Here is a 22,489-nt window from a genome sequence, read left to right as displayed (position 1 = left end):
CGCTGTTATGAAAGGGGTGTTGAAGTGGGCTCACATGCCAGTATTGTAGCACTGCATCGTGCAGACGACAGACGGAGAACGACATGCCGGACGCCACACACACATAAAGGTCACCGCTCTTCGTACAAGTACATACCTTACATTAGGTACATAGCAAGCTTTTCTCAGAACTCTCTAAAAGCTACGGGCCATGTCTCCTCAAAGGAGCTATCGGACCGAGACAGCTCCGTCCGCCGTCTCGTGTGCGGACGAGCTGCGCATGCTTTCGGCTCCACGGGGACGTTTACCGACAGGCCCGGATGTTTGGCCAACAAGGTTCATTATTAAGATGTCGGGCCTGGTTTCTCTGCTCGTGACATCGCGCCTCACTTGGAGAGTCCCAGCTTCCCGACTCGGGCATCAGGGGGGCCGGTCCGGTTCCAGCGTTGTCGCTACTGGATCTCTCCTCGACAACCATTTTGGGCTCGCTGCATAGAAAGTGGTGAAAGATCGCCTTCCGTGTCTACTTAGAAAGTAGTAAATACCACAGGATTACATCCATGATCATGGTGTGATCCAGCCATCAACAGCTCCATGGTCTCTGTTACAGCCTTGTGGGTACTGCAAGTGGGCAGTCATATAGGTAAGTACTTATCTACATACCACAAAAGTAAAGGAGAATCGTCTTCAGGGGTAACCTTAAGTGGCCCTCTGGTCTTGCTCGTGTCTTCCCGCTCCTCCGGCTCCATGTTACACCTTTTTCCCCATCACTTTGGATCCGACTCCTCGCTCGGTGCGAACTGAGGTCACAGCTCAGGGGTAAACAACCTTGAAGTGGGCAGTGATCCCTGGTGTTTTCACCTCCAGGCTTCAACAACCCTAGCTACCTCTGACTTGTTTCGATGATGCAGATAACCATGTGAGACATGGGATTATGTAGTTCTCCATTGTATGTGCGGTAAAGTACGTAGTCCTCGCATACATACAGCTCGGGGAATCTTGGAAAGATGGCTGAGTTGTCTCGTCGATCCAAAAAGCCTTCAAAGAATTCCAATGCGTCCATGCTATGTATCGGTACATGTCAAAAAGCGACATCCAGACCGGTCGCGCAAAATGCTTCTTCACACACGCCACCCTCTCCGTTCTGGTCTGGTCTAGCAAACTCACAGAGCCGTCCCCTGAACTCCCCTCCATCGCGCCCCACTAACTCCCTGAAATATCATCCATGTGCATCGGTTACATCAGACCCATATGCCGAGACAGGTGTGCGTCGTCTGAGATCGTTGAAACTGTCGGTACCGGCGCCATGTCTCTGCAGCATTGCTTTAGACAGGTGTGCAATTCTAAGCGAGCTCTTCTGAGCAAGTTGGCGGTCTCGTGCTAACCTCTGATACCGCCGCCGGGCTAAAACACCTTGCCAGCATCACTTCGGCCATGATTGGAACAACAAACCCGGGCTCCATGCTCAGAATAATGTCCGACCACTGGCCAGCCGGACAAAGCTGTACGGGACATTTTGCCCAACCAGAAGCCGCAGAGTTTCCACCGTGGTAAAAGCTGTGACATCGGCAGCACCGTACGCTGCGAACCCGCTCTGCTCGGCAACCAAGGCTGGATCGCCCTTGCGGGATGCCGAGCGATCGGCCAGATCCAGAAAGACTTTCCGAGCGTTTGTCGAGCCTCGCGAGCCAAACAGCCGAACCAGCATTCCCACGAGCGTGCTCTTTTCTGGCCCAAGAGCGCTCACGACCAGGAACGGTGATCCCGTCCCTGCCGACACGTCCGTCCCAACCCCGCCGACCGTGCGTGCTCGCTGAATGCTCTCAAGGCTGGTAAAAGGCTCAATGAGTAGGTTTTTGCCGAATGCCGGGGGCGTCTTGAAGCCAACAGTGTAGACCTTGCCAACCTTGAGAGCTTTAAGGGCGAAGAGGGCGCTGGCTGCGTCTTCGGCTGATGACGCCAGTACTACAGCGGCACATCCAAAGTATGCCGAAGGGGCAAGGTCGCGCGTCAGAGTGCTCAGAATGCCCTTCCATGACGCATTGTCGAAGATAAACGACGTGGTCGGCGGAAGGCCGGACTGTGCCGGGCCTAGTGTACCAAATGAGTCCTCGGTTCTGTGTCGTGGAGGGCTCGACGGGTTGGATGTTGGCGCTGAAGGCGGAGCGCTGGAGGAGTTCGGCCGCACGACGATGGTGTCGACCATGCCAATGAGGCGAGCTGCTTCGCTGAGGATGGGCCCAGCTCCGTTGTTGAGAGATGAGAGGAAATCGCTGTTGGCTACCAGGCTCTTGAAGCTGACAGCCGGGTTGAAGTAAGCACCACCGAAGTTCTTCTGGTTACACCAAGTCCCAATGCTGCCGTATCCTTTTGGCTGCCACTCCACGACAGCAAACTGGTGCGGTAGCCCTAGCTCGTTAAAGCACTTTTCGTAGAAGGGGGCTTGAGGAGTGGCGCTGCGCATTGACGGGCTAGTAATGCCATACATGCTCTTCTTTGGCAACTGCCCGAGCATAGCCAACGCCTGATTGATCTCGGCAGCGCTCATCTGACCGGGGGCTGCGATTATGGGCAACAGGGGATGAGTGATGGGCGTGAAGAACTTGTTCAGGGTTCGTGACCATTGGCCGGTTTCGCCCATGTTTAGGGCTGACAGGGGCACAGCGTCGGAAAACTTAGCTTTGATCTTGGACCGGAAGTATTCCAGCTCGAAGTTCTCGTTGTGGTCGTTGATGATGGCGATCATCTTCACACAGTCTGCATACCGCCGTGATTCGAGGAAAATGGACTCTGCCCTTTCTGAGGTCCATTTAAATGTCCCAGAAAAGTCGTGGAAGGCTGACATGACGCGGCTGTTTCCTCGTTGTTCGTACAGTTTTCTCCTGATCTCCTCTGGAAGCCAAAGTTCAACGTCGATGTACTCAACACCCCACTGAATGGCTCGGTAAAGGTAGTCGTAGTACAGGCCTGGATTGTCCATCGGGAACCGGCCATTTTCTCTGGTACACCTCGTCGTGAAGATTATAGGTAACTCAGTCCGCTGACGGAGCAACATGACCTGCTCGCCAACGTAACTCAGACTGGGGACCTCGGAGAATGTGCCGTCGCCAAGTGGCTCTTTGAGGAGATCGACCCGGATTTCGATGGCGTCTGCCCCAACCGTTAATATGTCGATGTTCGGCAGGGCGGCATGTACGTCTGGGAACGTGGTCGAGATGATGAAGGTTCTCGGCTTCGCCACCAACGCTTGGTGCTGGCAAAGTTGCCCAAGAATGTGTGAGGTGAAGCGAGCCAGATCCCGGCGGAAGAAAGGGGTCTCGGTATAGAGGAACTCGTAATCGCAATGGGCCGAGAGATAAGTATCAGGAGGCATGCCCAGCCCAGTGCAATGGGCATTGATGGCAACAACCAGCCCCCTGTTTCGCGTCTCAATGTCGGCTTTTGCGTTCTCTGCGGCGAGCCCAATAACCCAGTCCCGGTCCTCCTGGCCAACATCCCCAAAACGACTCTTCATCCTGAAAGGCTTCCCAAGCACCTCCGCAAAAACACCGACGATCTTTTCCTGGCCATGGCCGTACATGATTATGACAATCCTGGTGTCTCCTCTCCGCGGCTCGCTACACAAAGGCGTGCCGGGTCCAAGCGGCACCGGTGCCGCGTCTATATCGACGTCCCTGGTGAATGTCCCGCCGTTCATGCTCTGTGGCCGCGCCAGCGTCGGCACCGGTTCCATGTGCTGCACGGCCGCCATGATGATAACCCCTGGCCCCGCTTGGGTTTGTTGCAGAAATAAGTTAAGAATGCTCGATGTCGTAAGATCTCAGGGCCGGGAGCAGACGTCTTCAAATCCAACCTAGGTGAGAGGTGCAGCTGCCCGTTCCCCGCCCACAAGGTTCGTCTTCCAAATCCAACCGGAAACAATCGGGATGGTATTGATGCGCATGGCCCTGGTGTCTGGCTCCGGGGAGTTCCTCAGGGAGATGATTCCCAGACTTTAATCCCGGAAAAGTGTCGTAGGGCTAAGAGTTACGTAGTCGTCGATGCTAAGGGAGTTGCATGGAATCGGAGATTTGACACTGTCTCTTAAATGTTATGGAGCTGTCGCTCTCTTCTGTTCTGACAGCTGAGACTCTGGAGTCTGCCACGACCAGAAAGGACCTCGGAGAACGAGAGGTTCGGATGTATGTTGTTGACCTTGCGCTGGTACCGAGCGGTCGGTGACTTCTTGGAGTATCCAAAGACACCTTTGTGGCCACCACTGCCTTCAAGTCCTATTGGCAAGTGGATCTGGCGCCAGAGGCTCAAGAAACAGCCGGAGACACGCAGCCGGAAAAAAGAAGGACGAAACGGAGCGGCTAGAACAAGGAACGAAGATCCGGCGGCGATAGCAGCTGGTGTACTATATCACTGCACCGGGGCCCGCCGTGTCATGGCTTTGGAGGAACAGATTCCCGGGAATCAAGATGGAAAGAGCTGCAAGCAGTAGATAGAGCAGAGAGCATATACTGGCTCTCGGGGCCACGCCAAGGCAAATGGAAATTTCGCCGGTGGTTCCTCAGACGGCTGGAGACAGTGATAAGCGTCCAGACGATGCACAGCTCGGGAATTTGGGACGGACTGGCGGAGGCCTAGCTAGACAGGGTTGTAACGGCGACGACTGGTTGAATTGATAGTTGAGGGAAGACAAGTGGAGCTAGACCGCCGAGCAGTTCCGGGGAACTTTGCGAGATCCACGCGTTGTGTCACTCCTCTAGCAAGTCGGATATTGTTGCACGGTACGAGCCTTCGCTGTTGAATAGAGCTGGTCCGTTTACAAATTCGAGAAGGCAACTTCAGCTACTATAATGGAAGAGCACTGTCCAAAGGTAGAACAATAAATCGTATTTTGGACAGAGTTGCGGGCAAGGAAAGCATTTCCAATTCGAGATCCGCCTGCTCGATGTTTCGGCCCAGGCCGACCGTTTTGCAAGGTCGAAGTGGACAGCCGAGCAAGGTACCCCGCATAATCTCCACAATTCCTCCAGCTCTGGAGAATTTGTCCACCAAAGTCCGCCAATGATCGCTCGCTGCAGCCTCGTCCCCACACGCCGCGTCCACGTCAAGGAAGAAGCGACTCAGCATTTGGGGGCCTGAGAGACAGGGCAATCGGGCCTGGGGTGCAGAAGACGAGCCCCTGAAGGACTGCTAAGCTTTAGGTAGCGGTCCATTCAAACGGGAGAAAACCCGGCTGTCTCAGACAGCATCCACCATTCAAACAGACCGTGACACGCCTTGTTTTCACAAGATCAATCGCTCAGTCCACACCTCGCGAGATGTACAGAATTCCTCCGGCGTGCCTATTATCAGCCATGCCAAAGGAACGGAATTCTCACTTTCCATCCATATCTCGGGCCCTGTCGGGTTGATCTCGCCACAGCAAGCCGCAATCTTCCGTCTTCGAAACGGTAACATCATTCCGGAAGCCCGTTTCACCTCAACCCTGCTGGATTACCATCGTGCTTTCAGGCTGAATAGGATCCCATATTCCCGTCAAAGCCAGGCTTGGGCAACCCCCAAATTTTTAGGGGAAACTGCTGCTTCGAGCCAGCAACACACTGGGCAAGGCTACCCGGTTCTCTCATGCGTTAATTCCCTGACGTCACTAATAATAACTTATCGTCGGTCCGTGATTCAAGCCCACAACCAGGCACGAGGGAACCGAAGAGAGGTTGAAGGATGGGCATACAAAAAGAAAGCATGTAGAGGACAGTAACCGCAGAAGCGATTCTTCAGTTCCTAGGCTTCTGGGTAGCATCAGCATGCTGATATGGTCAACCTCCCGATTCGACGGCCCGATCCATGCTGACCGATGGACCATACCACTACGGCCAAGAACGAGCCGCTCCTTATCTCTGCCTGGAACGTTTTCCACTGCTGGAAAATTTACATGTCCTAGCTACCCGAGCTTGTTTCGCCAAGTCGTCGTCTGTGGCTATTGCGGCCCATGGGGAGAGGGCGGGCTATCGCAAGAAGAAAAGGCGGCCAACGGTCCCATCACGCCATGTGCACAGCTGGCTCATTCGCATGTAGCCAGGGTATGGGACCACCAGTCAAACGATCTTTCAAGTCGGGATGCCTCCAACCCGGAAGTCTGGGGAAACTGAGAAGCGGCAGATACAGTCTGTCCTCGTTCTGATCCACATGGTGGCTCGACGCTGTCTGGTAACCGGGGAGATGACCACAGTGTCCGGACGAGGACCGGGAGACGCCTTACCACTCCCCTCGCAAGCCCGCCTCAATCTCTCCGAATATGTCCACCCCCTTCAAGCCCAAGCCAGTCGCAACACCGACCACATGTGCCCCCACAGCCCTCATACGGCGATATCCCTTGGCATCAAGCACCCCGCCCACCCCGATGACCTGCACATGACCCAACGTCGCAGCCCTCGCCGGAGCATCCAGCATACGGCGAATCGTACAGACGTTTCCCAACGCAAGCGGGTGGAGCGGCGCTCCCGCCATACCGCCTAGTCCAGAATCAGGTAGGGCGAATGAACCGAATAAGGATAACGTGGGGTCCTCAACCTCGGAACCAGACTGAGGAGGCGCAAACACGAGACATGATCCAAGCGTGTTGGTCGCTGTGATGAAACTGACGGGGCATACCCCGCCGGCGGCCGGGGCGGCCCTTTCCAGAGCCGACATCAACGCTTCGTACTCGGGGGCGTGAGTGAACGGCGGCGTCTTCAGGCCGACGGGGATGTGAGGGATCTCCTTGTCACCGGCGTCATGGATAGCTTGTTGGAGATGGCACAGGTAGGTCGAGAGCGCTTCTTCGGAGTATGCTGGCGGCGGCTTGTTGCGAATGTTGGGACAGCTGAGGTTGATCTCCATGGCGAGGGGAAACTGTAGGCCCAGAGCCGCGGAGGCGACCAGCACGTAGCTCTGCGCAATGTCCTCCGGACTGCCTGTAACGGACACGATGAACCCTTTACTAGACCTGGTAGGCAGAGCGTCCGAAATGGTTTTGATGAATCCAAGGTAGGTTTCTAACGTGAGCGGGCTGTACCCGAGAGAGTTGAGGCTTGCATTTTGGGCGAGACCGGTTTGGGCTGCGTCGAACAAGATGTACTGATGCTTTGCCGGATCATGGTCAAAGCCATTGATCAGAGAGGTCCGCGTCGTAACCGCTCCTGTTGAGGGACAGGTATAGAGACGCCGCAGGTCGTCGAGGGTGGTTGCCCAGGGGTTGGCCGAGTTGATCAGGGGCGGACTGATCTCCAGACGGGGAGGCGGCCCAGTCATGATGCACCATACTTCTCAAGCCGCACGCCCCTCTTTCTTGCCCCGAGCGCTGTTAGACTGTATGAGTGTCTATCAAGCCCTTGACGGGAGTCGATTGCTGCCAGCTCATCTGCCCTGTGGTTCATTTCGGTGAGGGTTGTACGTAGATACCGTGAGCTTCAAGATAAGCTGCAATAGACAACCCCACTTAGACCCGGACCAATCAGAGGATCGAAGGGACTACGGCAAACGGGTCAAGATGTATCACAGGATGAAAGCAAACACTGCATCATCAGAATAGATCATCAATTGCCTTGTCAGAGTCCTTTTTGATCAGATCAACCATGCCCTGCGCCGTGTTCGTTAGCAGCCTGAGATTGAGGGAAGAGGACGACATCAGCAGCACTCACCTCCGGCATGACGGGTTTCCCATCCTCGCCCTTGACATAGCGGAACGGCATCTGGGTGCTCTCATGTTCGTTGAACTTGAGCTCCGGGTGATCGAGATAGGGAATCTCGCTCAAAGGGGCTAATACACTATTAGTATAGATCTCGAATTGGGACCCAGATCAGCATACCTTTGTCCTGGACAACCATCCGAGTAACTCGTACTGCCGTGTCCGTGGTCATCTGCACCGGCCCAAGCCGGCGGCCTTCAAAACCCTTCTTGCGCAACTCCGAAGTTCGATCTCTCGGCGGATCATCTCCTGTGGGTGTATCAGCAAACATCCTAAGCGGCAAGCTCTCGCAGTCGAGCCACACACCTAGAATCCCGCCGAAGAGAAATGCGTCGAACTTGTCTCCATCCTCCGGTGCCAAATCGCTGGCGGCAGCAGGGTCGAGTAGACACACACGTGACTTGTCATTGGCATAAATCTCTTCAACTCCCCTACTCTCAGCCGTGAAGGAAGGAATCTGCTTCAATGCCTCGGGGACCTTGAAGTTCGGGGGGAGGGATGACAGACAGAACTTGGCCCCGGCATCGTGCGACTCGCGGGCGATGGCAAGGTATTCGAGCTCTGACCAGGCTCCCAGTTCTGGGTCGAGATGCTCGACGATGTAAGTTTTGCTCATGGAAGCCATCGCAAGAGCAGAGGCACATCCGATATTTTGATTTATGAGTCGTTTATTACCTCTCGTGATGCTTGAAATTTAGCACCATAACGCTACGCTAGATTTGGCGCCGATGCCAAGAATGCTTGGCAACCGGAGCCGGCACATCGGGACCCCGCCCCACCTGCTAGCGAGGTGACGGAGAACGGATATAGCTCTTCATCAATGTGAAGCATTCATAATAATTTAACAGATGTCGCCGCAAGGGACCGAGCGATAATGTAGTGTACAGAAACATAAACGTTTCACGAATATCTTGTAGTCACGGCGATCGAGAATGCGGCGTTTTATTCAACCCCTATTCCGGAAGGGCCGCCCGTGCGGGCCAACTTTGCCTTTGTTAGTCAGAGACACCAGCCTAATAACGTTTTGAAACGGCCCTGGACGCAGAGCATCGGTTCTCCGACTTGTTCGCCACCTACCTACGGAAGTAAAAGGGAAAAGAGAAAACGAATTCTTCAATAACTAGATACCTCTTGTAGCACAGCTGGGTCCTTTTGTCGTTACTTAGGCGGGGCCGTAGAACCAATACCTTTGGTCCTACCGTGACCTCGCGCGAATGCCAAGCTGCTGCGGTCGTCAGCCGCCGCCTGCATCCGCGCTCCCGTCTGGCCAGATCTGCTCCATCTCAAACGGAGCCACCTCACCTCCCCTTCGTATCTTTGCAGATGCCAGTGTCACCGATCCTATGACGGAAAGTGTCAGAATTCGGTAGCCATCATCTCTGTCGTCCTCCTTTCCCCTTCATTCGCTTTACTTCGTTGCTGTCGGGTTCGTCGAACCCGCGCAACCGGGCACCATGGCGCACCGTCGGTCATCCGCAGGTTGGAGACACCTGCCGGCCATCATCAGCGCCCTTACGGTACCATGGATGGCACCACTAGCCGCTGCCGACAAGGCGGCCGGCGACTACTTTGTCCATTCACTCCCTGGTGCCCCCGAGGGACCCCTGGTGAAGATGCACGCTGGGTAAGAATTCCGCTCTAAGATGGCGGGCGAGGAGGGTAAACAACCCTGAACGAGGCTGACGCGATGCTGTTCAGGCACATCGAGATCACGCCCGAACACAACGGCAACATCTTCTTCTGGCATTTTCAGAATAAGCACATTGCGAATAAGCAGCGGACAGTCATATGGTTGAATGGCGGGCCGGGATGCAGCTCTGAAGATGGCGCGTTGATGGAAATCGGCCCATACCGGGTGAAGGATGACAACACCCTCGTATACAACGACGGCGCCTGGAATGAGTTTGCCAACGTTCTGTTTGTCGATAACCCCGTCGGCACCGGTTATAGCTACGTCAACACCAACGCCTTTGTTCACGAGCTCGACGACATGGCTGAGCAATTTGTCACCTTCTTGGAGAAGTGGTATGCATTGTTCCCAGAATATGAGCACGATGATGTAGGGTTTCTCCGCGTACTTCTGCTACCTTCCACACTCTAATCTTGTCTCAGCTTTACATTGCCGGGGAGTCGTACGCCGGCCAGCATATCCCTTACATCGCGAAGCACATTCTTGCTCGGAATAAGCTCCCGACTACCAAGCACAAGTGGAACCTGATGGGTCTCCTCATCGGCAATGGATGGATCTCACCTCCTGAGCAGTACGAAGCGTACCTTCAGTTCGCGTTCCAAAAGGGATTAGTGCAGAAGGGGAGCGATATTGCAAACAAGCTCGAAGTCCAGCAGCGCCTTTGCCAAAAAGAGCTCGCGGTCAGCGAGGGCATCGTCGACAACCCCGACTGCGAAAAGATCCTCCAGGATCTTCTACAGCTCACGTCTTCACGCAATAAGGACAATCGGCTCGAATGCTACAACATGTACGACGTGCGTCTCAAAGACGTCTACCCGTCCTGCGGCATGAACTGGCCCCCGGACCTCAAGCAGGTCACCCCTTACCTCCGCCGCAAAGAAGTGGTCGAAGCCCTCCACGTCAACGCGAACAAGGCGACAGGCTGGGTCGAGTGCGACGGTTCGGTCATTGCGAACTTCAAGCCGGTCAAATCCAAACCTTCCATTGATCTGCTCCCCGACATCCTGACCGAAGTTCCCATCATTCTCTTCTCCGGCTCTGAAGACCTCATCTGCAACCACCTCGGCACTGAGGCCCTCATCAGCAACATGGCCTGGAACGGCGGCAAGGGGTTTGAGCTCTCCCCGGGCACCTGGGCGCCGCGGCGGGACTGGACCTTCGAGGGCGAGGCGGCCGGCTTCTGGCAGGAGGCGCGCAATCTCACCTACGTGGTCTTTTATAACAGCAGCCACATGGTGCCCTTTGACCACCCGCGCCGGACGCGCGACATGCTCGACCGCTTCATGGGTGTCGACATCAGCTCCATCGGCGGCAAGCCCACCGACAGCAGGCTGGATGGCGAGAAGGGCCCCGAGACGACCGTCGGCGGCGCCGCGGGCAACGGCACCGCGGATCAGCAGGCCCAACAGGCCAAGCTGGACCAGGCCAAGTGGGAGGCCTACCAGCGTTCGGGGGAGATCGTGCTCGTCATCGTGGCCGTCGCCGCCGTGGCCTGGGGATACTTCGTCTGGCGAGACCGGCGCAGAAGGCAGGGATATCAGGGCCTGGCCGGGGGAGAGAACGGGTCCGCTGCGGGGAGGAGGGACGCGGGTAACGGTGGTGCTATCATGAGTCAGCGCGCCCGGCGGGACAGGGATCTGGAGGCGGGCGATTTTGATGAGACGCAATTGGACTCGCTGCACGTGCGCTCGCCAACCGAGGAGGAACGGGATGCGAGGTACAGCGTGGGCGGCGTGAGTGATGATAGTGAAGATGAGGAGCAAAAGCATGGAGGTGGGGAAAAGAAGGAGAGCGGAAAGGATAAGGGGGGACACGATGCGGGGAGTTCATGATTTGGTTCGTGTGGGATACCATGGGAGTTTGAAAGCGAGATATACAAGAACACATATGCCTACATACCTGTCTGGTTGATGCAAGTCCACGGGTGGGTTTGGCATGACGTATAGTGAATAAGTGCTTTTATAGATTTTGACTAGTGGTGCTATAACATGCCTCCAAGACGGAAGCGGCTCCTTATGTGGACAGACAGACTTCCACCACTCTCGTTGGCATTGTTGAAAGGAGATAACCGATGCAGGGTACGGTTGTGTTGTCTGGAGGTGCCATATTACCTCGAGAATACAGTTTGTGTATCGGCGTTGCTACTTCCTGCATGGTATGTGCTACCTGGTAAACCTCGCTAGAAGGTCCAGATTGTCAAACGGTGTTATTGGCATTCAAGTCCCTCAGAGACACAAAAGAGACCAAGCTACGTCTACCGATATAGACACCAGATATACATCATGTCTCAGTACTTACCCGGAATAATCAAAGTTTAGCCTGGCAACAGGACAACTGAAGATCGATCGCAGTTTCATCACCGAAGGGCGCGGCCGCTATGGCGGAGCTGAAAAAAGGGAAAGCATATACCCGTTGATGCATCCATGTCAGTCACACAAACACATATCCACGAGGCCAGAGAATGCAAAGCTTGATTCATATCTCAGTTATGCTTACCCCCTTGAACTTTCATTCCCGTCCCTCACGACCTTTTCCATTCCCCTTCCCCTCCCAGCACCCAAAACGCTCCTAACGCCCGAACAAACCAACCTAAACACTACCCGACCCCGTAAGATAAACCGCTAAGCCGAGTGAATGACTTGTGCCACAGGCGTCTTCGGCGTGCTCACCTTGAGCCCCTATGCCCGAGACGTATTCGCCGCCGCAGCTGCCGATCCACTTCCCCCTGCACCGTGCTGAGCTTGAGCCTGAGCCTGGGCGCCGGCGCTCCCCGATGACGCTGCTGCAGACCTCTTCCGCTTCACTGGCTGATACACATCATTGAAATTCATCGACACGCCCAGGAAGCGCATATCGACATCCGGCTGGTACGCCAGGTCGCCCAGCAGGATCTGCAGTCTGGTGCGGAAGCTGGAACCCAGCTGTGTCAGCCGCTCTTGGAGCGCGGGCAGTTCCGACTTTGGATCGTTGGTATCATTAGCTCCCAGCCCGCTGCCAGCGGAGGAAGTGGTGGTGAACGGGTCGTTGTCGAGATCCATGCTGCCGCTGCCGCCTCCTGACGGGTGATGATGGTGGCCGGACGATGACAGCTTGGGCCTCTTCGCCCTGCGCATGATCCCCACCGCGTCGGCCTCCTGCCGCCGGGTGAAGTCGGAGAGCGACCAGCTATACAGGCCGTCCACGCAGTCGCGGTAGGCGAGCATGGTGCGTAGCAGCTCGCTGAGCTGGACCATATACGAGTTGCGGTCCTCCGACACGCCCGCGAGATCGGCCGGGTCGCGGCCCTCGCGCGCGGCGGCTTCTTTCAGGGACTCGTGGTACTGCCGCCGGCGGGCGCCGAGCAAGCCCTTGTGCGTGATGGCCGTGAGGTACCGTGTGTGCGCGGTGATGAGATCGTCGAGCGTGCAGTCCTCTTTGCGGATGTTCTTTTGGAGCTCGGTCCAGCTGGATTCGATCACCTCGAAGAGGATGTAATACTGCAGCTGGCCGACGAAGTGGACCATCTCGGCGAGCGTGCCGCGGGTGCGCTGCCAGATCTGGAGGACCTGCTCGTCCGAGGTCTGGAGAACGCCGCGAGAGCCGGTCATGCACTTGCGCCAGGTGGAAGCGAGGGCGAACTCGACGCGCTTGACGCGCCATAGAAAGTTGAACACCTTGAGGTATTGCCGGTTGCCCCACTCCGTGACGACCACGTCGACGGGCGCATCGATCTTGTATTCGAGAGTGAAGCAGTCCCAGCCGATGTCACCGTGGCTGAGCTGTAGCATGCGGGCATCTAGCCGCCTGAGGACTTCGTCGCTGTCATACTGGGCGTTGGAGCCTCGGATGGCATGTTCCAGCTGCGCTGTCAGGGTGTGGCGGTACTGCGCAAAGGCTGGCCGGTCTAGGTTTGCCGCAAGTGACTCCATCAGCAGCGCAATGAAATCGCCCTGCCCGAGGAGGATGTAATTCTTCAACGCTTGTAGGTGGTCGAAGAGATGGAAGCGGTTGCTCATGAGGTGCATCAGGCGCCGCATTGTTGTCTTATACGCTTCGTCGATCCACTTCTCGAGCGTTGCCGTGTCACCGTAGCTTAGTTGCTTGGATGAAGACTTGCTGTATGCGTCGACCCATTGGCTGTCACCGCAACTATGGCGGATAAAGTTGAGCGACTTTCCTATCAAGAACACCTTCTGCGCGAAGTCGGTCGTGATGATGCTCGGCACCATGGCGTCAACGACCTCGTACTTGGAGTTCCAAACACTGGCCTGACCCTTGGCCTTGGATTCCTTCCGATTCTCGTCGCTGGCGCTCTGCTCCCTGACGAAGAATTCCAGATGCGGGTCCGAAAGCTCCCCGTCATAGATCCAGCGCTGGAGAATGTCGTAGAACGGTCGCGTGACGTCGGCGAGGAGTCGCTCAGCAAACGCGGCTACAACCGGGTCTCCGTGAGAGGTAGAGAAACCGTGGATCATGCTGATCAGCTGCCCGCCATGCTTGGTGTTGCTCTCCTCGGCGATGAGAGACATCAGCCGTAGGCCCATGGTGGCCTCGCGGGTCCAGACCACGCAGCGCTTCAGGGTCACGCCAGCCTTGCCAATCCCGCCGCGAGGCGCAGATTCGTCGAGAGAAGAGAGCGCTCGCCGTATTTGGCCTTCGAGGGTTGCGACAAGGGTGAGATATGACCGCAGCTCATTGTTGATGGCGGCACGCAGACTCTGGCCCAGCAGCCCCTTGGCCGGCGATTTCGCAAAAGATGCGAGTCCTCTGTACAGTAACGAAGGCTCGGCGAGCGTATGCAAGAGCGAGATAATGGGAATGGGCAGTGTGGCGGGTAGCTTCAGGGCGGTATCCTTGGCAAAAGAAAGCGTGGTGGACGAGAGCCCTTGGAGAGTGTAAGGTAGATCTCTCAAGAGGGCCATCTCCGACGGCGCAAGCTCGTCAGAGATCTCGGCCGGCTGGGCCGGCTTTGTCGAGACATCCCTTCCGGCCTTCTTCGGAGGACTGTCGGCGGGGGCTTCCGTGGGCGGTCTCTCGTCCGTTTGGCTGCGCTTCGGCTTCTCCGTGGGGAGCTTCTTCAACCCGCCCGGGGCAAACGCCTCGCGGACGGACTCATCCTCGGGTGCGCCGACGACCGTTGACGCCCTGGAGCGCCTCTCTTTCTCGACAGGACCAGGGGGGCCTCGTTGCGCCGGGCTCAGCGGTAGGGGCTCGTTGGCATCCGGGGAATCGGAGAGCTTGTACAGCAGGTATAGGATCGCCCACTTCTGGTTAAGAACTGGCAGCGAAAGCAGCCTAGTGTAAAGATTCGAGAACCTCAGGGCCTGACTGGGGTTGCTCTGGATCAACTTGCGCTTGATGAGGTCTGAGGCGTGGTTGACGTCGGATGAGATGGCAGGCGAGTCCGGGCTGCCAAGAGCGTCAGTTATCTCGTTGCATTCTGCCCCGGCAAGCATGCGCAGGAGAAGGCGTCTCACCGCTCGAGCATGGTCCGGACGAGCTCGAAGCAGGCATCGTGTCTCTCTTGGGCCCTCTGTTCGTTCTCGCCGGGAATGCTGGGCACCAGGTGCGTGATCAGACTGTCGATGGCATTCGACACTCGGTTGCGCTGATTGTTGGCCATGGTTGCATAGTGCCCAATGGTAGCCGTGTGGATGACCAGTGCCCATTCATCGCATCTTGCTGTGTTGCTGTGTTTTCCTAGCTGGACATTCACGCTGCAGGTGGTAGTAACGCGACGCGACGGGGTGGGATAAAGGCACCTGAAAGAAACGGCTAACAGCGTTTATTACTGTGTAACTTAGTGGTTATCTGTCATCAATGATAGCTGCTACAGCATACAGTACCACTAGTAGTACAGGGCAGCAGCACCTAACAGACCGAAATGTGGGGAAGCGCGGTACCTTGCTTGCAACGTACTTCTGCAGCAACAAGAAGTACTGTACATGTACTTGTACCCTTTGCTGCAGCCACCATCATTACGCCCGTCCGCGCTACGGTCCATAAAATTGACGACCACCGAACCACCGAACCCAAACCGACCGCATCAGTCCGGGCCGGTGGACGCGATTACCATCCCATTCGGCAGCGTCAGCATGTCCGATCCATCGATCTGAATCCCGATTTCTGATCGCATGAGCCCGGGCTTAACTTTCATGCGCAAATGAGCGCGATATCGGCCCAAGACTGTGCTTGAGTCTGCGCGCGACGGTCCTGACGCCCCTTCGTTTCGCGCTCTTGCCCGTCCACTTTCCGCATCGCTCGCTTACCCAATCCGTGGTTGGCTGTCCATCGCGAGCTCCCACCATGGTTGACATTAACCCCGCCGCCCTGAGCCGGCCATCGATTAGCCTCTCGACACCGGTCCTTGCTAAGCAGTCCATTAACGTCTCCGTACCTTCAACACACAAAACACCCAAAAGCAGTCAGCTTATCCCGGCCCGCATTGATCTCGAGCCCATTTACACAGCGCTGAAGGCCAGCATCGGCGCGGAACAATGGCCCATATACAAAGGAACGATCACCAATTTCTTCATCGGTATGCATTGCAAACTACGACGCAACATGCCCATTTGGAGATTCATGCTGACTTGTTTATACAGGCCGGCTCAACCAGGCCGAGTTGAGCGAGCGCATCGACCCCCTTCTCGCCTCCCCCGACGGGTCGAGAGAGCACCTCCATAACCAGCTTATCGCTGCCATAATCGGCAATGTCACGCGTGAGATGCCCGACCAGGGCCTTGCGCCCTGGGTCAGCGCCCACGACAAGCCTTCGACGACATCAGGGAACAAGCCTGTATCAGGCGATGCTGCGGAGCGGAAGTTGAAGGGGGAAGTCATGCAGCTTCCGGCGCGTGACCGGAGGCGAATCAAGGACTTGGTACACAACGACGTGAGTCGAGGTTGCACGGGGCCTGCTTTCTTGTCCATACTGACCGTCACCTCAGTCTGACCCCTACGACTCGTTGGCAAACATGTTCATGGACCATGCCCGGATGCGGCCCGCCAAGGCCGCCGAGGTGCCGGCCAGTGCGGGCGGCGCCGGGCTCAGCAGGATGAGTATGACCACACCCTGTCGAGTATATTCCGGGCATCTGTCTAACCTGCCTTCCTAGACTTCGACTTAGAGATCAGAAAGCGCTATGCTCAACCATTAGCCGTCGAGTCGGGCGAGTTTCCAGACGTGAGTAACATCGAGGGGCGGATGCTCCCCTTCTGCTACGAGGCAGGCCTCGCATCGGGCCACGCGCCAGACGCGGCGCAGTTCATGTCGATCGCCACCGAGACATTCATCAAGGAGGTCTTGTCATCGATATTCAGCCGCACCCGAAGCAACGCGCCTGGTGACTCGGGCAACGCCGGGTTCGGCCCCAACAATAACTGGATACAGACGCACAAGTACCGGCGGCAACTCGCGAAGGAGGAGGAGGCGTTCCAGCGCGGCGAAGTCATACGCGATAAGAGCGGTTTGCTTCCCGTGGAAGCCAAGGCGGCGAGCGAACGCGGTCCCTTGGGCATGGCCGATCTCCGGCTCGCGCTGGAGATGGGCGACTGCGGCCTGGCCAATTTCCCCACTATTGTCAGGTCGGTCATCTACAGCTACCGGGAAGGGGAACTGGAGAACTGGAACGATTACACCTACGTGGACGGCCGAGAGAGGATTGCCGATTTGGAAGGAGACGTCGAAATGGCCGAGGTAAATGGAACAATGGCGAAGGCTGAGCCGCTCACGAACGGGATTTCGCACGGTGGTGACCACATGGATATTGACAACGACTTGGGGTGGTGGGAGGGTGCCAAACCCGCGGACGGCGACTTTCTTAACGGAGTCCTCGACTCGTGTCTAGCCGCAGGCTGAGACCAGCTCAGACAGCGCGGATGCCACATACGAGTGAGCTCCATATCTTTCTCTGGGAGTTTCTGGGAGTTCCTTAGCGGTTTGCGAAACGGCGTTCACGAAGCGAGATGGCGGCGAACGGGTTGCTTACACGGCATTGCATCGGCACTGGCATTCTTATTTTGCAGCCTGCCCTGTATAACTTTTCTGGTTGGACACAGGAAAACAAGGGCGGACATCTGGGCGTCAAATTGGGGACATGCCGGCCATCTTTGGGGATTTGACGCATGTTTGGATGGGGCTTCTGTACTCTGTCCTGTAATTTTACGCACGATACCCGGAAAAGTCCTGGAGTGGATGGAGATAGATGCACTTAGCTCTGGGGTGCTTTGCTCTATATAGTTGCAGCACGGATTTCTGGATACGAAACAATGTTCAAACTCATCTCCCGTGTTCCTCAGGAAGCTGCGTCAAAGATGCCTGCCGTGATGCGTCGACCAAGTGTTATTGGTGCAGGGCCTCAACACGGTACGTATTGTACAACCAAACAGCAGGGCTGCCGCAAAGGCGCGTACCCGTAATTGATACGCAAAGAAACGCGTCTTGCAGCGCGTCTTCCCCACTACATCAGATCGACCCCCGGCCACCCAACATACGTGACTACCTCACCGCACGCATCTCCCGAGTCTACACACCATTTTAGAGGCAATCATAGGATATGTGCCTCAGAGGTCAATATATTTGACCGTTTATCTCTAGAATACACCCACTTTACCGTGCACAATGGCGCCGTCAAGGTCCCCGTCACCCGCTAAGGGCGAGCCTCGCGGCACGACACCCACGACGACACGTCCAACAGCCGGAAATCCATTTGCCGCCCTCTCCGACAGCAGCGCCGAGGAGGATGGCGATATCCTTCGACCACGCGGGAAAGTGGCGTCAAGAATGCAAGTACGCGGCAATACACAGCAAGCTTCCGACTCGGAGGCCGAACATGACGCGAACCAGACGCGCGCCAGCTCGCCGAGGAAGAGCAGCAATGGTACCCAGGCCACCGCGGACCACAGTAATGCTGACGACTCCGACGACGACGATGTGGTTCGAACGCGTCCCAGGACTCTAAAGCCCCGGCGAGATCGCAGCTCTACGCCCGACACACGGCCGCAGGAGGGACATGACTCTCCCGGTCTCTTCGTCACGCCATCCAAACCCCGCTCTCCCTCTGCAGATAACAGCGAAAGCGATGATGATCTCCCCAGTCCCCCCGCGCTGACCAAGAACCCACGGTTTCTTGCCCTCGTCGAGAAGAAACGACAAGAACGGCTGGCCAGGGAGGCCGAAGAGGCCCGCAAGAAGGCCGAGCGCCTGAAAGCGGCGGGACACAGCCTGGACGACATGCTCGTAGATGACGATGAAGACAACATCACGGATGACGATGGCGGCCGCAGGCTCACGCAAGAGGCCGCTGCGACACGGCCTCCGCGCAAGGCTAGCAAAAGGGCTCTTGAGGAGATGAACCGCGAGACGCAGCGGTTGACCCGGAGCCTGCAGCTGGCCCATGAGGCGAAGGTCAAGAAGAAGATCACCAAGGCCGCCTTGTTTGAGCGCTTCAATTTTAAGCCCGAGGGAGCAGCAGCGCAGGCCGAGGAAACGGCACCGGCGGCGACGAGCTCTAGCCGTGCTCCGACGCCAGCGTCAGCCCGGCAGAGCGATTCTGAGATGAAGGATGCCGAGACGCCGCCTAGCTCCCCGCCGCAGATTAGCAAGGATCGTAGGGCAGAGGGCCCTGTTGCGACTGTGGCAGGCCCAACGCCTGCAGCGGACGACGACGACGACTTCCCCACACTGGAAGAGATGGTCGAAGAGGCCGCCGCCACTCGCAGGAGACTTGACAAGGGCAAAGCCAAAGCAACCGCGGCCGACCTTGACGAAGCGTCATCCAAGGCAGAGCAGCAACCGCGGAAACGCAACATCCGCGTGAAACTGCCTGCCCTCCAGGGCAACGCCGCCACCCTCTCCCTCTCTCTCGACGAAGACGACGACGACGACCTGCAAGTCCAGCAACCGACTCGCAAGGCCAAACTCGACGCCATCTTCGACCGCGTGCCGCTCAACCAAGCCAAGGAGCCACACTCGCTGCAAATGCTGCGCAAGCTGGCCCACATCGACGATCCCGACAAGAAGGCCGCGCCCCCCTCCCGCCGCGGGGGCAACAAGCTCCAGAGCAAGCATGAGCAGCAGCACGCCATGACGGTTGCCGAGCTCCAAGCGAACCTGCTCCAGCGTGCCCGCCAGCAGGCCAAGCTCGAGCGGGACCGGCATCTGGAGATGCTGAGGGCCAAGGGGATCCATGTCCAGACGGCCGAGGAACGGGAGAAGGAGCTGCAGGAGGTAGAGAACATTGTCGAGAAAGCGAGGAGGGAGGCCGAGGAGATTATGGAGAGGGAGCGGCAGGCGGCCAGGGAGGAGAGGAGGAAGAGGCGGGAGGCTGGGGAAGAGGATCCGTTGGGGTGGGATGATAGCGATGAAGAAGACGAGGAGTACGTGGAGGATGAGAAGGTGGAGGCGGCGGCGGCGGCGGCGGCGGAAATTGACTTATCTGGCTCGGAGGAGGAAGAGGAGGACGAGGAGGAGGACGAGGAGGAGGAGGACGAAGCTGATGTCGCTGGGGTGATGATTGATGATGCTGCCGAGAGCGCTGAAGAGTCTGAGACTGAAAACGCCGAGGAGCAGGAGAAGCCTGGCGGCCAAGATTCGGATGAGGAGCTCGTAAGCTCCAAGCCAGTCCGTCGCCGGCCGAGGAAGCAGGTCGCTATCGTCTCTGACGACGAGGACGATGCCGGCGAGCCGCTCGTCAAGGCTACACCCCGGCCAAAGGCTCACTTCGCCGAGTCGCCATCGAGACGAGGTGCTAAGTCGCCCAGCGTGCCGACCTCGGTTCTCCGGTCAGCCACAAAGACTTTCATCCCGGGTCTTCCCGTTGCCGGCCCTGCCGGCCTGGGACTGACGCAGATCTTTGCCGGGACCATGGACGACAGCCAAGTGGACATGCCCCTTGAGGACTCTCGCTCGCAGCCGCGGCCCACGTTTGACGTGGCTGCCTTTCCGGGCTCCAACTTCTCGCAGACGGCTCAAGAGCCGGCCGAGGACATGATCTTAGACAGCCAACCGACACGGGACACCCAGCAAGCCGAGACTCAGGGCGTCCAGATTCACTTCGCGCAGTCCCAGATGCACGGCTTCGACAGCCTGTTCCGGGATACGCAGAACCCGACCCAGGCCTCGGAGCTCATTGAGCCAACTCAGGACGAAGGGTTCCACGATTTCTCGCCTCTGCGCCAGCGCTTCGTCGAAGCCCCTGTCTCGACGGTCGCGACAGTCCCGGTTGGACACAGCCAGGCAGACGCAGACCAGAGCGAGTCGCCTCTGGTGCGAAGGACCGGCAAGCTCAGGCGCAAAGCTGATGTGGTGCTTGCCTCGCCGAGTCGCCACCGCGCCGCGCCGGATGAGCAGGACGAGGGGATGGAGGACGAGTTTGGCTTCGGCACTAGGTCCAACAACGCCTTTGCCGCCATGAAGGAGGCCGCGCTCAAGGAAAAGAAGCGCAAGGAGGCCTTCGACAAGAAGAAAAGCAAGGCCCGCGAGATGGTGGAGGAGCAGGCCGAGGAGTCCGAGGACGAGTACGCCGGGCTCGGTGGTGCGGACGGCGAGGATAGCGATGATGAGGACGATGCGTCCGTCAAGGAGATGATTGACGACGAGACCAAGAATGACGAGAGCGACGAGAGGAAGCTGGCTGCCTTTTACGCGTAAGTTTTACCCTTGGGCAGGGAGTCTATGTGTGCACTATGCTCACCCTCGTTCCACAGTGACCGCGAACGCGCAGCCGACGAGAAGCAGGTCGAGAAGCTCTTCCACGACGTCACCACGGGCATGCTCCGGCGTAAGCGCCAAGGCAACTGGGACGACCTGTCCGACTCGGACGACGGGGGTGAAGCCCGCCGCCGGCTGAAGCGCCGCCAGTTCGCCAAGATGCAGCGCGCTCTCCTCGCCGATGAGCGCATCAGCAAGGTGGCCGAGAACCCGCGCAACCAGGCCTTCCTAAAGACCATTGAGGACCGCGGCAGTGACGACGATATGGACTTCATCTTTGCGCACCCGCCAGCTGTCCCGGGGTTGGAAAGCCAGGAATCGCAAGCTTCCGTTGCCGCCGGAAAGAACGCAGTCATCCCCAACAGCCAGCCGCAGACCGCGGCGACTGCTGCCTCTCGCCCGCTTGCCAACCCCCGCCGCACCAAAGAAGGCAGCAAGAAGCCCTCGAGCATCGCCGAGATCCGCGAGTCCCTGTCCAATCTGCTCGAGGAGCCCTCCTCCGTCATCCCCGCCACCGAGCCCGACTCTTCCGACGGCGACGAGGAAGAAGAAGCAGACTCCCGTCCTCCATCCAGCAGCAACAAAGAGAACGATATCCGCCACCCGCGCCGGAGCAAACCGACCCCCTCCATCATCGACCGCATTACCCTCAAGCGCAACTCGTCTTCCTCCCTCTCCTCAAACAGCAGACTCGCCTTCTCCACTACCACCGTTACCGCCACGGGGGGAGGAAGAGGAGGAGGAGCAGGAGGCGGAGGAGGAGTCCCGCCCCTCCTCCGCCGCGCAACAACCAACAACTCCCTCCTCTCCACCGCCACCACCACGTCCTCCTCCGGTAGTAGCATCTCCACCAGCAGAGTGGGCATGATGAGCAAGCGACCAGGAGGTGATGACATGAAGATCAAAAAGACGGCCGGCAAGCGCTCTGGTGTCAGCTACCTCGCGCGCGAGACGGAGCGGCGCGCGGCGCTGGCCGAGGCGGAGCGCCGGCGGGAGGCGAGGAAGTGGAAGGGTGTTGAGGGGAGGGCGAAAGCGGTGGGTGGGCTATTCGGTAAGGGGTCGTTTGAGTAATTCGCATCCATCATATCTCAGTGGTCAAAGGTTATGTTCTTGGTCTGGGTCGGGTCAGGTTCCCCTGTTGGCTTTGGGCTAGTTAGTGTTGGCGTCGGTTGAGTTGAGCATGGGTTGAAGTGGTTCGGTCTTGCATCGCTATACTACTGTTATACAATCTGGTTCTTGAAGATGTATGACTACCTTAGTTATGGGTGTTGGAATAGGTGCGGTCTGTATCTGTCTGGGCGGCGGTGGCGTACGGGGCAAAGCAAGGGGTACAGTACATAACTAGACTGTATAGGATTGAGGATGTTATGGCATGACTCGGCATGGTTAGAGTGGTATGGGTGAGGATAA

The 22,489-nt window shown here is 57.5% G+C and overlaps 7 protein-coding genes across 7 annotated transcripts; 3 read left to right on the top strand and 4 right to left on the bottom strand.

Annotated features, from left to right (window-relative positions):
• Positions 1–1,272: 1,272 nt before the first annotated feature.
• B0T15DRAFT_91110 (type I 3-dehydroquinase-domain-containing protein) lies at positions 1,273–3,946 on the bottom strand. Its single transcript, XM_062871442.1, has 2 exons — positions 1,365–3,946; positions 1,273–1,291 (listed from the first exon to the last, which is right to left on the bottom strand). The coding sequence occupies exon 1, from the start codon at positions 3,728–3,730 to the stop codon at positions 1,445–1,447; it is 2,286 nt and encodes a 761-aa protein (XP_062723725.1). The 5' UTR covers positions 3,731–3,946; the 3' UTR covers positions 1,273–1,291; positions 1,365–1,444.
• Positions 3,947–6,175: 2,229 nt separating this feature from the next.
• Positions 6,176–7,523, bottom strand: B0T15DRAFT_91003 (uncharacterized protein). Its single transcript, XM_062871440.1, has one exon. The coding sequence runs from the start codon at positions 7,261–7,263 to the stop codon at positions 6,229–6,231; it is 1,035 nt and encodes a 344-aa protein (XP_062723724.1). The 5' UTR covers positions 7,264–7,523; the 3' UTR covers positions 6,176–6,228.
• B0T15DRAFT_91056 (SAM-dependent RNA methyltransferase) lies at positions 7,399–8,602 on the bottom strand. Its single transcript, XM_062871441.1, has 5 exons — positions 8,007–8,602; positions 7,970–7,972; positions 7,821–7,946; positions 7,653–7,771; positions 7,399–7,591 (listed from the first exon to the last, which is right to left on the bottom strand). The coding sequence occupies exons 1-5, from the start codon at positions 8,323–8,325 to the stop codon at positions 7,535–7,537; spliced, it is 624 nt and encodes a 207-aa protein (XP_062723723.1). The 5' UTR covers positions 8,326–8,602; the 3' UTR covers positions 7,399–7,534.
• Positions 8,603–9,154: 552 nt separating this feature from the next.
• Positions 9,155–11,222, top strand: B0T15DRAFT_490552 (pheromone-processing carboxypeptidase KEX1; the record flags this gene model as incomplete). The annotated part of the gene is made up of 3 exons (XM_062866686.1): positions 9,155–9,324; positions 9,399–9,759; positions 9,813–11,222. 3 exons carry the CDS (start codon positions 9,155–9,157, stop codon positions 11,220–11,222), a joined length of 1,941 nt encoding a protein of 646 aa, XP_062723722.1.
• A 621-nt stretch (positions 11,223–11,843) lies between these two features.
• Positions 11,844–15,156, bottom strand: B0T15DRAFT_523088 (Spc98 family-domain-containing protein). Its single transcript, XM_062868666.1, has 2 exons — positions 14,847–15,156; positions 11,844–14,778 (listed from the first exon to the last, which is right to left on the bottom strand). The coding sequence occupies exons 1-2, from the start codon at positions 14,990–14,992 to the stop codon at positions 12,069–12,071; spliced, it is 2,856 nt and encodes a 951-aa protein (XP_062723721.1). The 5' UTR covers positions 14,993–15,156; the 3' UTR covers positions 11,844–12,068.
• A 210-nt stretch (positions 15,157–15,366) lies between these two features.
• On the top strand, positions 15,367–17,686 carry B0T15DRAFT_499835 (transcriptional regulator of RNA polII, SAGA, subunit-domain-containing protein). The gene is made up of 4 exons (XM_062867353.1): positions 15,367–15,907; positions 15,972–16,261; positions 16,317–16,428; positions 16,485–17,686. Exons 1-4 carry the CDS (start codon positions 15,676–15,678, stop codon positions 17,225–17,227), a joined length of 1,377 nt encoding a protein of 458 aa, XP_062723720.1. The 5' UTR covers positions 15,367–15,675; the 3' UTR covers positions 17,228–17,686.
• Positions 17,687–17,989: 303 nt separating this feature from the next.
• On the top strand, positions 17,990–22,150 carry B0T15DRAFT_572208 (MRC1-like domain-containing protein; the record flags this gene model as incomplete). Its single annotated transcript, XM_062870885.1, has 2 exons — positions 17,990–21,015; positions 21,076–22,150. The coding sequence occupies 2 exons, from the start codon at positions 17,990–17,992 to the stop codon at positions 22,148–22,150; spliced, it is 4,101 nt and encodes a 1,366-aa protein (XP_062723719.1).
• Positions 22,151–22,489: the final 339 nt, after the last annotated feature.

This window comes from Chaetomium strumarium, assembly GCF_033439665.1.
Source record: "Chaetomium strumarium strain CBS 333.67 chromosome Unknown B0T15scaffold_2, whole genome shotgun sequence".
Taxonomy (NCBI): Eukaryota; Fungi; Ascomycota; class Sordariomycetes; order Sordariales; family Chaetomiaceae; genus Chaetomium; species Chaetomium strumarium.
Note: the sequence above shows the minus strand (reverse complement) of the source record. Positions and strands in the feature narration are given on the sequence as shown.

Bases quoted from the DNA above. Each gene is read 5' to 3' on its own strand.
- B0T15DRAFT_91110 (XM_062871442.1), bottom strand. From the start codon at position 3,730: ATGGCGGCCGTGCAGCACATGGAACCGGTGCCGACGCTGGCGCGGCCA.
- B0T15DRAFT_91003 (XM_062871440.1), bottom strand. From the start codon at position 7,263: ATGACTGGGCCGCCTCCCCGTCTGGAGATCAGTCCGCCCCTGATCAAC.
- B0T15DRAFT_91056 (XM_062871441.1), bottom strand. From the start codon at position 8,325: ATGGCTTCCATGAGCAAAACTTACATCGTCGAGCATCTCGACCCAGAA. The intron at 7,772-7,820 runs GTATGCTGATCT...ATAGTGTATTAG, and splicing joins GATGGTTGTCCAGGACAAAG to CCCCTTTGAGCGAGATTCCC. The intron at 7,592-7,652 runs GTGAGTGCTGCT...AACACGGCGCAG, and splicing joins GGAAACCCGTCATGCCGGAG to GGCATGGTTGATCTGATCAA.
- B0T15DRAFT_523088 (XM_062868666.1), bottom strand. From the start codon at position 14,992: ATGGCCAACAATCAGCGCAACCGAGTGTCGAATGCCATCGACAGTCTG. The intron at 14,779-14,846 runs GTGAGACGCCTT...CGCTCTTGGCAG, and splicing joins GTCCGGACCATGCTCGAGCG to CCCGGACTCGCCTGCCATCT.
- B0T15DRAFT_499835 (XM_062867353.1), top strand. From the start codon at position 15,676: ATGGTTGACATTAACCCCGCCGCCCTGAGCCGGCCATCGATTAGCCTC. The intron at 16,262-16,316 runs GTGAGTCGAGGT...CCGTCACCTCAG, and splicing joins AGGACTTGGTACACAACGAC to TCTGACCCCTACGACTCGTT. The intron at 16,429-16,484 runs GTATGACCACAC...CTGCCTTCCTAG, and splicing joins CGCCGGGCTCAGCAGGATGA to ACTTCGACTTAGAGATCAGA.